The sequence below is a fragment of the Bos indicus x Bos taurus genome, chromosome 11 (genome assembly GCF_003369695.1).
Source record: "Bos indicus x Bos taurus breed Angus x Brahman F1 hybrid chromosome 11, Bos_hybrid_MaternalHap_v2.0, whole genome shotgun sequence".
Lineage (NCBI taxonomy): Eukaryota > Metazoa > Chordata > Mammalia > Artiodactyla > Bovidae > Bos > Bos indicus x Bos taurus.
Window position 1 is genome coordinate 68,535,074 of NC_040086.1, and position 12,353 is coordinate 68,547,426.

The 12,353-nt window shown below is 49.8% G+C and overlaps 1 protein-coding gene across 2 annotated transcripts in view; it reads left to right on the forward strand.

Annotated features, from left to right (window-relative positions):
• GALNT14 (polypeptide N-acetylgalactosaminyltransferase 14) overlaps positions 1-12,353 on the forward strand; it is a 215,704-nt gene that overhangs the window by 94,623 nt on the left and 108,728 nt on the right. Inside the window, exon 1 of one of the 2 annotated variants that reach the window (XM_027555742.1) lies at positions 1,351-1,537. The exons of the other annotated variant lie outside the window; for it this stretch is intronic. Coding sequence (XP_027411543.1) covers positions 1,433-1,537 — 105 coding nt within the window. The 5' untranslated portion in view covers positions 1,351-1,432. Of the gene's footprint in view, positions 1-1,350; positions 1,538-12,353 lie in introns of those variants that run through there. 2 annotated transcript variants of the gene reach the window in all.

Consider the following 12,353-nt stretch of genomic DNA (forward strand, 5'->3'; position numbering starts at 1 on the left):
TTGAATTGTCTCTGCTTTTTGGGGGAAAAAAAAGCAGAGACATTACTTTGCCAACAAAGGTCCATCTAGTCAAAGCTGTAGTTTTTCCAGTGATCATGTATGGACGTGAGAGTTGGGCTATAAAGAAAGCTGAGCACCGAAGAATTGATGCTTTTGAACTGTGGTGCTGGAGAAGAGTCTTGAGAGTCCCTTGGACTGAAAAGAGATCCAACCAGTCCATCCTAAAGGAAATCAGTCCTGAATATTCATTGGAAGAATTGATGCTGAAGCTGAGGCTCCAATACTTTGGCCACCTGATGCAAAGAACTGACTCATTGTTAAAGACCCTGATGCTGGGAAAGATTGAACGCAGGAGGAGAAGGGGAAGACAGAGAATGAGATGGTTGGATGGCATCACCGACTCAATGGACAGGAGTTTGAGCAAGCTCCAGCAGATGGTGAAGGACAGGGATGGTTGACGTGCTGCAGCCCATGGGGTTGCAGAGAGTCAGACACGACTGAGCGACTGAACAACAACAATCTACTTATTTACTTTTTAACTTGTTTATTCTACTTATTTGCTTACTGGAGATGACAATTCAAGTTCAGTTCAGTTCAGTTCAGTCACTCAGTCGTGTCTGACTCTCTGTGACCCCATGGCCTGCAGCACGCCAGGCTTCCCTGTCCTTCACCATCTGCTGGAGCTTGCTCAAACTCATGTTGCTTTAGTCAGTGATGCCATCCAACCATCTCATTCTCTGTCATTCTCTTCTCCTCCTGCCCTCAGTCTTTCCCAGCATCAGAGTCTTTTCCAATGAGCTGGCTCTTCACATCAGGTGCAAAGATAAGTAGACATGAAATAAATAGATAGTGAAAATTATTTGTTATCTGTTAGATAGATTTAAAATATTTTTCAAAATTGGGTCATCTCCCAGGATGAAGAAGTTGTTTATTCCTGTGTAGCAGGATGCTTTTTTTTTTTTTTAACTTTTTATTTTGTATTGAAAGTGAAGTGAAAGTGTAGTCGCTCAGTCCTGTCCAACTCTTTGGGACCCCATGGACTGTGTAGCCTGTCAGGCTCTTCTGTCTGTGGAATTCTCCAGGCAAGAATACTGGAATGGGTTGCCATACCCTTCTCCAGGGGATCTTCCTAACCCAGGGATCGAACCCAGGTCTCCTGCATTGTAGGCAGATTCTTAATCATCTGAGCCACCAGGGAAGCCCTATTTTGTATTGGGGTGTAGCTGATTAATAATGTTGTGATGGTTTCAAGTGAACAGTGAAGGGACTCAGCCACACATGGATATGTCTTCATTCTCCCCCACATTCCCCTCTCATCTCAGGATGCTTCTTAATATGCTGGACTGCAGAAGGCACCAGAAAAGTAAAAGCAGCAGAAGTCAAGCTCAGCTACCCTGAACTACCGGCATCATCTATTTCTTGAAGCCTGGAAATGAACATTGCCTCTCCTTTGGTTGCTGTTCAAAGGGAGCCCAGCACGGTGGTCTCCCTACCTGATCCCCACACCCTGACTTCCTCTTCCCCAACCTGGGCTCAGGTAGGAATGAAAGTTCTGGGGTGTCAGTGGTTGGAGGCATCTTGAGTGGGTGAACCCCCAACCAGCCAGCCCCACAAGTTCCCCAGGGACTGTGGGTACAGAAGACTTTCTAAGAAGGGGTTTGGGCCTGAGACCTTGACTAGTCACCCACTTTAGGGATCTGGTCTCAACATCATAGACCTGAAGGGTTTCTTTGTATTCATGAGTCTGGCCCTGAGCATCTATCCCTCTCCAAGGCCATCATGGCTTCAGCATGGCCTTCCTGAAGGACGAAGAAGACTCCTTCTAAAGGCAGGATGTTCCCCAGCAGATAGTATGGCAGCTCCAAGGAGTTCCTCTCAGGAGGCGGAGGGGGCAGGGCACAGCTGGGCAATGCCAGGGATAGCAGATCCCAACCAGAGGACACTTGCTGGAGCCAGAACACATTACCCAGGGTGTGTCCCACCCCCATTCTCCTCCTTCTCCGGGTGGGGAGAGGAAGGGAGCCTCCACCCCTTCTTACAAGTCAGGATATACAGCCAAGATCCTGCACCCAAAGGCACATTTCCTTATGAGATTCGAAGGGTGGCAGCTCTTTTCAAGGCCCAGGCAGGGCGTGTGCAGACTTCCTTTTACTACATTCCACCATGTTTGGATGCATCGTGATTTCGAGAGGTGTGCCAAAAAGCTGGGACGGTTTGAGAATGAAGAGGACGCAGCCATGTGCTCTAGCTGCTCACTGTTTGGAAGACGCACATGTTACAGTCTGTGTGATGTGCCCTTACAGAGTGCTTGTCAGAGCGTGGGTGCGCCGTGGCTGCCCCGAGCAGAGAAGGACTCTCTTCCGGGAAGAACAGTAAGTGTATCTATTAGAACGTGGGCTGAGCTGCTGTAATAAAGACACCAAAAATGATAGTGGTTCCAGCAAGATAGACGCTGCTGCTTCTCTCTCTGAACAGTCCAGAGGTGGTCCAAGGTGGGCCCTGATCCACAGTGTGAACTCACATGGAGAGCCCAGTTGTGTAGCTTCTCCACGTCTTAGTGTGTCATCCTTGTCCCCACGGCTGAGACTGGCCACCACCATCCCATCCATGTCCCAGTGCAGGGGAAGAAGGAAGGAGAGGAGCAGGGACTGCCCATTTCCTTTATAAAGATTGTGATCTGTGTGTTATACACGTAATAGCCACTCATCTTCTATTCATTAGGTGGTTCCATCTAGCTCTAAGGCAGGCTGGGAAATACAGTCGTTAGCTGGGTGAGCATGACCAGCTGAAAGTCAGAGGTTCTGTTCCCTGGTAGCTCAGCTCGTAAAGAATCCGCCTGCAGTGCAGGACACCCCGGTTCGATTCCTGGTTTGGGAAGATCCGCTGGAGAAGGGATAGGCTACCTACCCACTCTAGTATTCTCAGGCATCCCTGGTGGCTCAGATGGTAAAGAATCTGCCTGCAATGCAGGAGACCTGAGTTCGATCCCTGGATTGGGAAGATCCCGGGAGAAGAGAACCGCTATCCACTCCAGTATTCTTGCCTTGAGAATTCCATGGATAGAGGAGCCTGGTGGGCTACAGTCCATGGGGTTGCAAAGAGTCGGACACGGCTGAGTGACTTTCACTTTGTGTTTCCAAATGAATGAAGTGGAGAGAGACTCAAGGAGACAAAGACCAGTCTTTGCCCGAATGGCTTCACTGCCAGGGGACGCAGGTGCTACTGGAGGGCCGGGTGGTCGGATGCTGGTGGCCATGAGGAGGCGTTTGGGATGATGGTGGTGGAGGCACTGGGGGTGATGGAGGTGGCAGAGGCACCTATGGCAGTGGATGTGGTGGGGGGCACGGGGCAGAATATGTGTGAACAGGCAGCCTGGCTATTCCTGACTTTGGTTCTTGGTGTGAGAGTCACGGAGCTTATCCAACACTTCATTTTGCAAATGAGAAAACAGATCCAGAGAGTTGAAGTGACTTGCTCAAGGTCACACCCCTCTTGAGCTGCTGAAGAGAAACTCAGAGCGGGGCCTTCGCTCTTCTGGGCCAATATTCTTCCCTTCACACGCGTTAGAGTTTTCTTGGGTGGGACAATTTGATGCGTGAGCGCACAGGGAGCGCCCAGGGGAGCTGAGGGTTGTAGGAACACTGAGACCTGCTACAGATGCCCTCAATCCTGGCCCCCCGCCTGCCTTCTGAAAAGCTGTGCTTTCAGTTCGTTTTTTTTTTTTTCCCCCTAACACAGCCTATCCCTCAACTGTAAGCTCCTCTCCACCCGCTGCTACTTAGCATGTGAGCTGTCCTTTCCCGCTCCTCACCTTCCTTTCCCCGCTAGACATCGTGGCAATGAAATACCACCTTGGCAGAGTCGGGGAATTTGTCATTTTTACATCTCCACATCCTAGTGTCTTCTGCTCCCAGTGACAAATAAATCCCCGGGCTGATGGCTGGCCCCGGCCATTCATTAAGCAAATAAAGCCCCAGCGTTTGAGCCAGAGACTCGTAAATAATCCCTAGTGTTTTATCCCCGTCGCCTGCTGCCTCCCAAGCTTTGCATATTTATAATACAGGAGCAGTGTTTCTGACACAGCCTATTGTGGGTGGGAGACACGGGGGAGAAGGACAGACAGTGGAGGCCCAGTCACCGGGCCTGGCTGCGGGCAGCGGTCCTACAGCCCTGGGGTGTTGAAATCACCCTCCAGCAGGGCTGAGTGAGGGGCTGTATCATGTTGGGCCCTGGAGCCAGACCCGCTCTGGCTCCAGCTGAGATGCAGAGGAGGACAGAGACCTGGGCCGAATGGCAGCTTCAGCCCGTCCTGTCCTGGGGGTAGAGGACCAGCATCTTGGAGAAGGAAGTGACTGTAGTGTGGGGGAGCCCGTGGCAGCTAAGTGCTGGTCATGAAGGCTCCTCACAGAGGCCAGGCACCCTGAGGCCTGTCTCCCTGGGCAGTCTCATGGGTGAGGAGGTCAGACTTCTGCAGTGGGGAGCAGGAGGAAGATGAGAAAAAGTTTACGCAGGTAACAGTGAGGAGGAGGAGACTAGACACTGAAGAAGAGCATCTGGCTCATAGGCACGTGCATGTGGGTTCCATGCCTCACTGCATACGTTTGAATGATGGACTCAGCAAACCTCTGTTATCTGAGAAGGGTGTCACCATGCAACACCCTGCCCCCCTGTCCACCCACACACACACACACGTGCACATGCACACACGCACACCGTAACCCTCTTAGCGTGTCACATGCCCCAGGCAGCATTTGTTGCCTAAAGCCTTCTAGAGGCAAAGACTATTATTTATGGAGGTGTGCTGTGTACACAGGTATGTGATGGTGGGTGTGAATTTCATTTCGGTTCCTATTTTAACCACAAAGTGTGGGCACATGAAGTGCGGTGAGAAAGAGACACACAGGTAATGGGCAGTAGATACTCTATACCAGTCCCAAAAGGGAGGCTGGGGACACACTGTTAAGCCGCTGTTATCCACGTACCAGGTTTCTTCTTAAAGTAGCCACGGTCATCTGAGCTCACCCAGGACCCCTTTTGTCTAGACTCCTTGTGCACTGGCCTAGGACCACCGAGTTTTCAGGTTTGCTCTCTTTATTTGGCCCTGTGATAACCTCAGTGTAGGAGAATGCTGAGAGCAGAGCTTGTCTCTATCTCTTGGTGAGAGCATGTGGGTGTCCCGTTTAGTGGGAGGTGGCCCAGAGAGTTCATTTAACATGGATTTTGACGCATTCCTGAACTGTTTTTTTTTTTTTTTTTTTTAATGCATGGAGGATTGAATGAGAAAGCACAAGCAGAAAGGGAGAGTGGCATTCATAAAATGTTAGCTTTTGCTGTGTTTGCAGGTGTGTGTGCTGTGTGGGTGAACTGGCCACAGTGTGTCATGTATTCCTTACCTGGAGTTGCAGGTGGGCAGTTTCGGGATGGCTGGAGAAGAAGGGGCTCTGAACTTGGAGTTGAAGGTCCTGGATTTGGTTCCCAGGTGTGCCCTTGAGTCCTTCTGCACATGTTCACACACCTGACTCAGGCCAGTCCCCTGTCTATACATGAGCATGATAGAAATTACCGGTCCCGGTGGCATGGTGGAATGGTCCAGCCATAAGACAGCTTGGAAATAAGCCAGGTTGGCGTGGAAACAGGTGGTGCTAGTATTAAAGAACCCTCCTGCCAATGCAGGAGACATAAGAGATGCGGATTCAATCCCTGGGTTGGGAAGATCCCTTGGAGAAGGGCATGGTAACCCACTCCAGTATTCTTGCCTGGAGAATCCCATGGACAGAGGAGCCTGGTGGGCTACAGTCCATAGGGTCGCACAGAGTCGGACACAACTGGAGCAACGTAGCACATACCACAAGTGGAAACTCAAGGCCGGAGATTGGGAAAGGCTGGTCCACCGTCATCTGACACATTAGTGACCAAGGCAGGACTGGAACCCTTTTGATCCTTGCCCAGCCCCCCTTCTGAGAAGCCATAGACACAAGGGCATTAGGAATCTCCTTAGAAGCAAACGTCTCCATGGAACAGCCAGGATAGCCTCAAGTCACCCCATCCTTAGCCTCATTCATCTCTGAGCCAAGGCAGGACAGCCTCTTACACCATTACAGTCCACACTCCAGCGTCTGTCTGGGGAGAGAAGACAAGATATTCTGCATCCAATTAAAAGCAACAGGAGAGTGTAAGGGAGACAGAAAGTAATTCTCCTTCTTGGAAGCCAGCCAGGGCATCCTCGTGCCAAGATTAAGAAGGATAATAACAGCAGCCATAATAGTGGGAAGGAAGAAGCTTCTACAAGGCCTCAGGGACCTGGCAAACTAAGAAGAGGAGAGGGGGAATCAGGATGGACAGTCTGACCTTTGCAAATCTGGAGAAAAGCTAGTGTCCCAGCCCCTCACTGGGGAGAAATGACCTCTTGGAGGTGCCCTTGGGTCTCCGGCCGGCTCTGTACCCTTAGCATGTCTGAGGACAAGCCCACTGCCATGGTTAAATGCCAGGTGTCAGCTGGGCAAGGCTATGGGGCCCAGTTGTTTGGAAGCAACTGGTCTAGATATTGCTGTGAAGGTATTATAGACGTATGATAATCATTTAAATCAGTAGATTTGGAGTTAAGCCGGTGACCCTTTGGAGTGTGGCTGGGTCCCATCCAATCATTTGAAAACTTCAAGTGAGGTTTCCTGAAGAAGAAGGAATTCTCCTCGAGATGCTATCCTAGAAAGCCTGCCAGAGTTTCCAAGCTTTGGACTCGAGCATCCACTCTTGCTGGAGCCAATTGCTTAACATCTCTCCCTCTCTCCTGTTGGATCTGTTTCTCTGGAGAAGCCTGACGAATACTTTGCTCGGCTCATTGCCAGATCTCCTGTCCCAGGTCCCCGCACCCTCCTCCCCACCCAGGTTAGAGCTCTCAGAGCTGACCTCGTCTCTGGCCTACTCTTCTCTCCATCCACATCCAGTGGGCCCACAAGCCTGTGATGGTTTTCCCACTACTGTGGGACTGTCGTTTGGTACTGCCCATCTCACTTCCAGCCCTGACTTAGCATTCTCTAGCTGGTCCTGTTTAGCTTCTCGCATCAGGGCGAATGAGGTAGCCTCCATAGCTGTCTCGTGCGCTCTTTCACCACCTCTCCATATTAGAGACTATTAGTGGTGGGAGGGTGGCTTGCTGATCATGAGCTCCAGCTCATCGGTTCTGGAATCAGACCTCCTGCATTGGATCCACACTTGTCAACTTCCTCACAATACCATAAATCTTTTTGTCTCAGTTTTTCCATCTCTGAAGTAGGTACAATAGTAACACCTACATCTTGGAGTTATAAGAAGGATTAAGTTAGGTGAGCCACTTTAAGTGTTTAATACTCAGATCAATGTTAGTTTCATTGTACATCTTGGAGTTATAAGAAGGATTAAGTTAGGTGAGCCACTTGAAGTGTTTAATACTCAGATCAATGTTAGTTTCATTGTTATCACAGAAAAAAAAACCTGACCCAAATGGGGATGAAGTGACTGACCTGCTCAAGAGTCTGTGGTGTAGCCGAGACACCTGGCAGATGTTTTGACTTCCGGTCGTGGGCTCTTTCTCTCCTGTTCCAACAGCTCACCATCACTGCTGGGAAGGCTGTCCTGGAGCCAGCTGTGTGGAATTGCTCTCCTCCAAAGTTTTCAGTGGCTCCCCATTGCTTCTCCAAATAAAATCGATACTTTGGGACCTGACACTTATTTGGCAAATATTTGTTGAGTAGGATTATATGCTAAACCTTGGACTGGGTGTTAAGGATACCCAATGGAGTTCCTGTCCTCATGGGGGTTATATTCTAGTGAGAGGAGAGAGAAGACAAATAGGTGTATAAAAATCTCCATGGTGCTAATGAAATGCTGTGCAGAGAAATTGAACAAAATAAGGGGAAGGGTAGCCCAGAGAAGTCCTCTGGAAAGGCGAGGTGAGATGTAAGCAGGAGGAGGTGAGACATGCAGCTATCTCAGGGAAAGACTTTTGGGTGGAAGTAATAGCACATGCAAAGGCCCTGTGGCAGGTGCTTGGCAGGGGTGGTGGAGGAATAACCGGGACCCCAGTATGATTGGAATGGGGTGACTGAGGAGGAGGATCAGGAGATGAGAATGTGTGGGGTCTTTGAGCCATTGAAAGGTTTTTGTTCCCGAGAGAGCTGTTCAGCCAGGAGATGGTTTGGTGAAGAAGTGTGTCATGACTTGACTTACATGTTCAAAGGATAACTACTGATGACTTATGTGTGGAGAATAACCTCTAGGGAGAAAGGGGAGAAACAGGGAGGCCAGTTAAGAGTTCAGATGAGGGGTGACTTTGGCTCAGGCTCTGGCGATAGTGGTGGGGGTGCTGAGAGGTCACCTGGGATGTGCTCCAGGTTTCCTGTCAGTGAGAGGAGCCAAGAGCGACACATGCACTGAAGGCTGGAGAATCGAGGAGGATGGATTTGCCTCATACTGAGACGGGGAAGGCTTAGAGGAGAATGTTCAGAGAGGAAATCAGGTCTTGGGCTGGGGACGTATGTTCAGGATATATTTTAGACCTTAGAGTGGAGATGCTGGGTAAGCAGTTGGAAATGAAGAGGGAGAGAGGTTGGAGGTAAAGATATAAATTCAGGAATCATTTCTATATTGAAGTCCTGGGACTTGATGAGATCATGAGGGGAGTGTGTGTGGATGCAGAAGAGAGGATGACTGGCTACAGAATGGGGGTACTTCAATGCTTAGCTGGGAGGATGAGGCTGAGAAGGGGTGGTCAGAGAGGTGGGAGGGGACCTGGAGAGAGTGGGGTTGCAGAGGTGAAGGAGGAAGGCACCCCAGTGGGAGGGCTGGAGCTGCTGTGCAGTGATGCTGTTGAATGAAGCATGCTGAGAATTAGGACTTGTCTATAGGATTTAATCTCTGTGGAAGGATGACCTCCATATGGGTCACTCACAAATCATAGCTTACCTCCATAAGGGCCATTTCAGTAGAGAGTAGAGCTGAGCCTGATGAGGTGGGGCTCAAGAGAAAAGGGAAGGAGACTGTAAATATGGGATCTTTTTTCATACGAGGGGATTATTGCTAGAGAGCGATCTAGGGGTCAAGGGAGTGTTTTTAAAATGGCAAGTATGTTACTAGGTGTGTGTGCTAGTGAGCTGATCCAGGGGAGAGGGAAACTGTGATGATGTAAGATAAGACCGAGAGGATACAATTACAGGAAGGAACTCCTTGAGGAGGCAGGAGGGCAGGCAAGTAGCATTCCCACAAGACCTGTCCTGGAAGTGGTCCCTCTTGGCCATCTGTGCTGTCTGCCTGGGCTTTCCGAGCACTTTTATCATCAGTGCTGACTTCACTAAGCAGATGAAGTTCATGCTGAGGGCAACAGCATAGCAGGACCACCGTGGGTGGGGAGTGAGGGAGGGAATTCAGCTCCCATCAGCTTACCCAGCATTTTGGTATCGGAAGAGCCACAAAGCTACTGTCCATTCCAATATACTTGTAAGCTTTACTGTGGCATGTTGTGTTTATTTAGAATTATATATGGGAGGCGTCACGATTTCTTCTGGCCTTAGGACCCCTAAAGATCCTCATCGGATCACCCTCACACCCCCTTCCTCCCTCAGGAGGCTGTGAGTGCCTTGAGGATGCATTGCAGCCCACCTGTCTTGGGGCCCCTGAGGCATCTCCTTAGCTCCTAAAGATACATTTGCTCTGTGTGAAAACACTGTTTAGCAGAAGTGTTAACATGGCAACTGGAGGCCCTGTGTGGGATGGTATTCTGACTTTGAGAAGGGTAGGATGGTGGTGACAAATGGTCATACTGCAGAACCTGGGGAGAGCAGGACTGAAGGGGTGAGACTGGGGTCATGATCCATAGACTCAGCCCAAGGGGAGGCTGACCAAAGCCAGGTGTTACAATGGACCCCACGTCCCAGCATCTGCCTCCGAGGAGACCCCCTGGGGGCTTTTGGGCCATATTTTGAGTGTGCCAGTGTCCACATTAAATGAGAGAAAGGGCTTTGATTAGAGTGCTCATCCATATTTCTCCTGAGAAAATCAAGTGGATGTCAAAGAACAGCTCTCCTTTCTCCCTTCTCTTCCTTTCCTTTCTGACCCACACCTGCCATCCATCCATACACATATTCACAAAACACAGTCAAGGTCTCTGAAAATATTCTAGCCCACGGAGAATAGTCTGCAGAGGTATATTTCAGAGCCATAGGGGAAGAAAGGTTCATCTCTTCTATTGATGCATCTGCCTTCCAGGCTTCACTGTGCACACAGATTATCCCATTTTTACGAATTAGGACAATGCCCTTTAAAGTGGATGTTACATCCCCATTCTATAGATGAGAAAAACTGATCCATAGAGAAGTGAAGAAACCTATGCAGGGCACTCAGCCAGAACAGGACAGAGCACACGTTAACCTCCAGTCTCCTGGCTTCCAGGATCCAGGCCAGTGCTCTTTCTACTACCCCAGGGGTTGGAAAATGTTTCCTATAAAGGCCCAGATAATAGATATTTTAAGCTCTGCAGGCCATATGGCCTCAGCTCTGCTGCTGTAGTGAGAAGGCAGCACACGGTATAAATGAGTGGGTGTGACTGGGTTTCCATAAAACTTTATCAGTGGAGGTGGCGGCTGGATTTGGTTCAAAGGGCCGAGGGAGAGGACCCCAGACCTCCTTCACAATGTCTCCTCCCTTCACGCCCTTCTGTGACCCCAGCTTCACGAGGCCCTTGCGGGGTTCCTTCCTTGTCTACAAACGGTCCCATGCCTGCAGCACCTGCTGGCTTTTCCAGCTCCCCTGTGCGTCTCTCTTAGCTCCAGTATGGGCATTTTCCACTCCTGCCTTCCCTCTAGGCCCATTGGCAGGTGATTAAGAGCCCAGCTCTACATTTCTGACAGCAGCGGCTGGCAGGAGGGACCGCATGGCTGAGATAAGCGAGCGTGTACTGGGGAAGGGGGCCGGCCACGTGGGACGAGGGTTTCGTTCCTGGAGAGGAGTAATAAGCATGTAATTGGCTTTTCAGAATCATGCAGGCTACTGGAAAAGCCTGTCTCTGTCCCACACCGTGTTCTCTTCTGAGCGGCCGAGGCTGGCTCACCCAGAGGAGGGATGAGCTAGATGAATTCTGGGTCGGCAGGTGGGGGCTACTTTGTCCTCATCTTGTAGGCTGTATGATGCTTGGGAGCCGAGAGGCAGGTTAGGAAAAGACAGAAGGTAAGTTGTTCATAGCAGCAACATCCCCCCAGCACGAGGCAGGAGAAGTGGGTCTGGGAGGACCATTCCTAGATCCAGCATGACTGTTGAGAAGAGAATTAAGTAGCTTCCCCAGGGTGCTGGGGCCCTTGGGGGTCTGTAAAATAGACCATCTTTGCATGACCGACAAGGCCGCCTTGAACTCCAGGCAAAGGTAGGAATTCTATATGCTGCCAGGGGGTTGGATCTCTGACAATATTTGATGGTGGGGAGGGCAAGGGATGTAGGAGGTCCCCTGCTTCTCTCTAAGCCTCTCTGTTTTCTGGGTGTCACTGACCCACATGAAGGTACTAACAACTGCAGCCATTTCTTTTTTTTTTTTTTATGAAACTGTTTTTAGAAAAACCAGCTTTCACTGTAGGTTGTCTTTAGTTTAATCCCCCTTTAACGAACACAATTAAAATGTAGCATCTATAGCATGAATCTGTGTTCACGTCCCGGCTAATGATCCTGCACTGCTTTGCGTGTTTTAGCAATGAAACACGTCTGTCTAGCGTGTTTGTTTCCCAGTCCCTGATCAATCAGCACTGGCCCCTCCAGCAGGGATGCTGTTTGCAGGGTAGATGGTTTGAGGACCTCTCACTTGTATTCTAGTACAATTCTGTGCTTAGATTCTGGCACAGTAAGACTCTCTTACCCTTGTAGAGAGCTCTTAGGTTGTCAAGGCACTTTAATATGCACCTTTTTACTTTATTCCCACAGTGACCCTGTGACTTAGGTAGCTCCGGTATCATGATTTCCATCTTACAGAAGGGCTAATGGAGGCTCCAAGCTTGGACTTTTGAGGTCACACAGGGTCCAAGTGCTGGCCTCTGGAAAGGGACAAAGCTGGTTAACATCGTGGAGAAACACTTGCATCTGCCAGCCAGCCCTGTCATAACCTTCATGACCTTTCGTGTGGCCTACTGTCTCCTGACTCAGATGGTGTGTTTGTGTGTGTGTGGCCTGCTGCCTAGCCCAGGCCCTGCAGGGCACAGATAGATTCTCAATGAGTGGTCATTAAATGGGTGAATGGACAAGTGACCCTGGGCCCTTCCTAAGTGACACATCAGGTGTCAAACTATAATTCCAGAAGGAAGAATTATTTACAAATGAAAATTAAAGCAACACCCACTCAA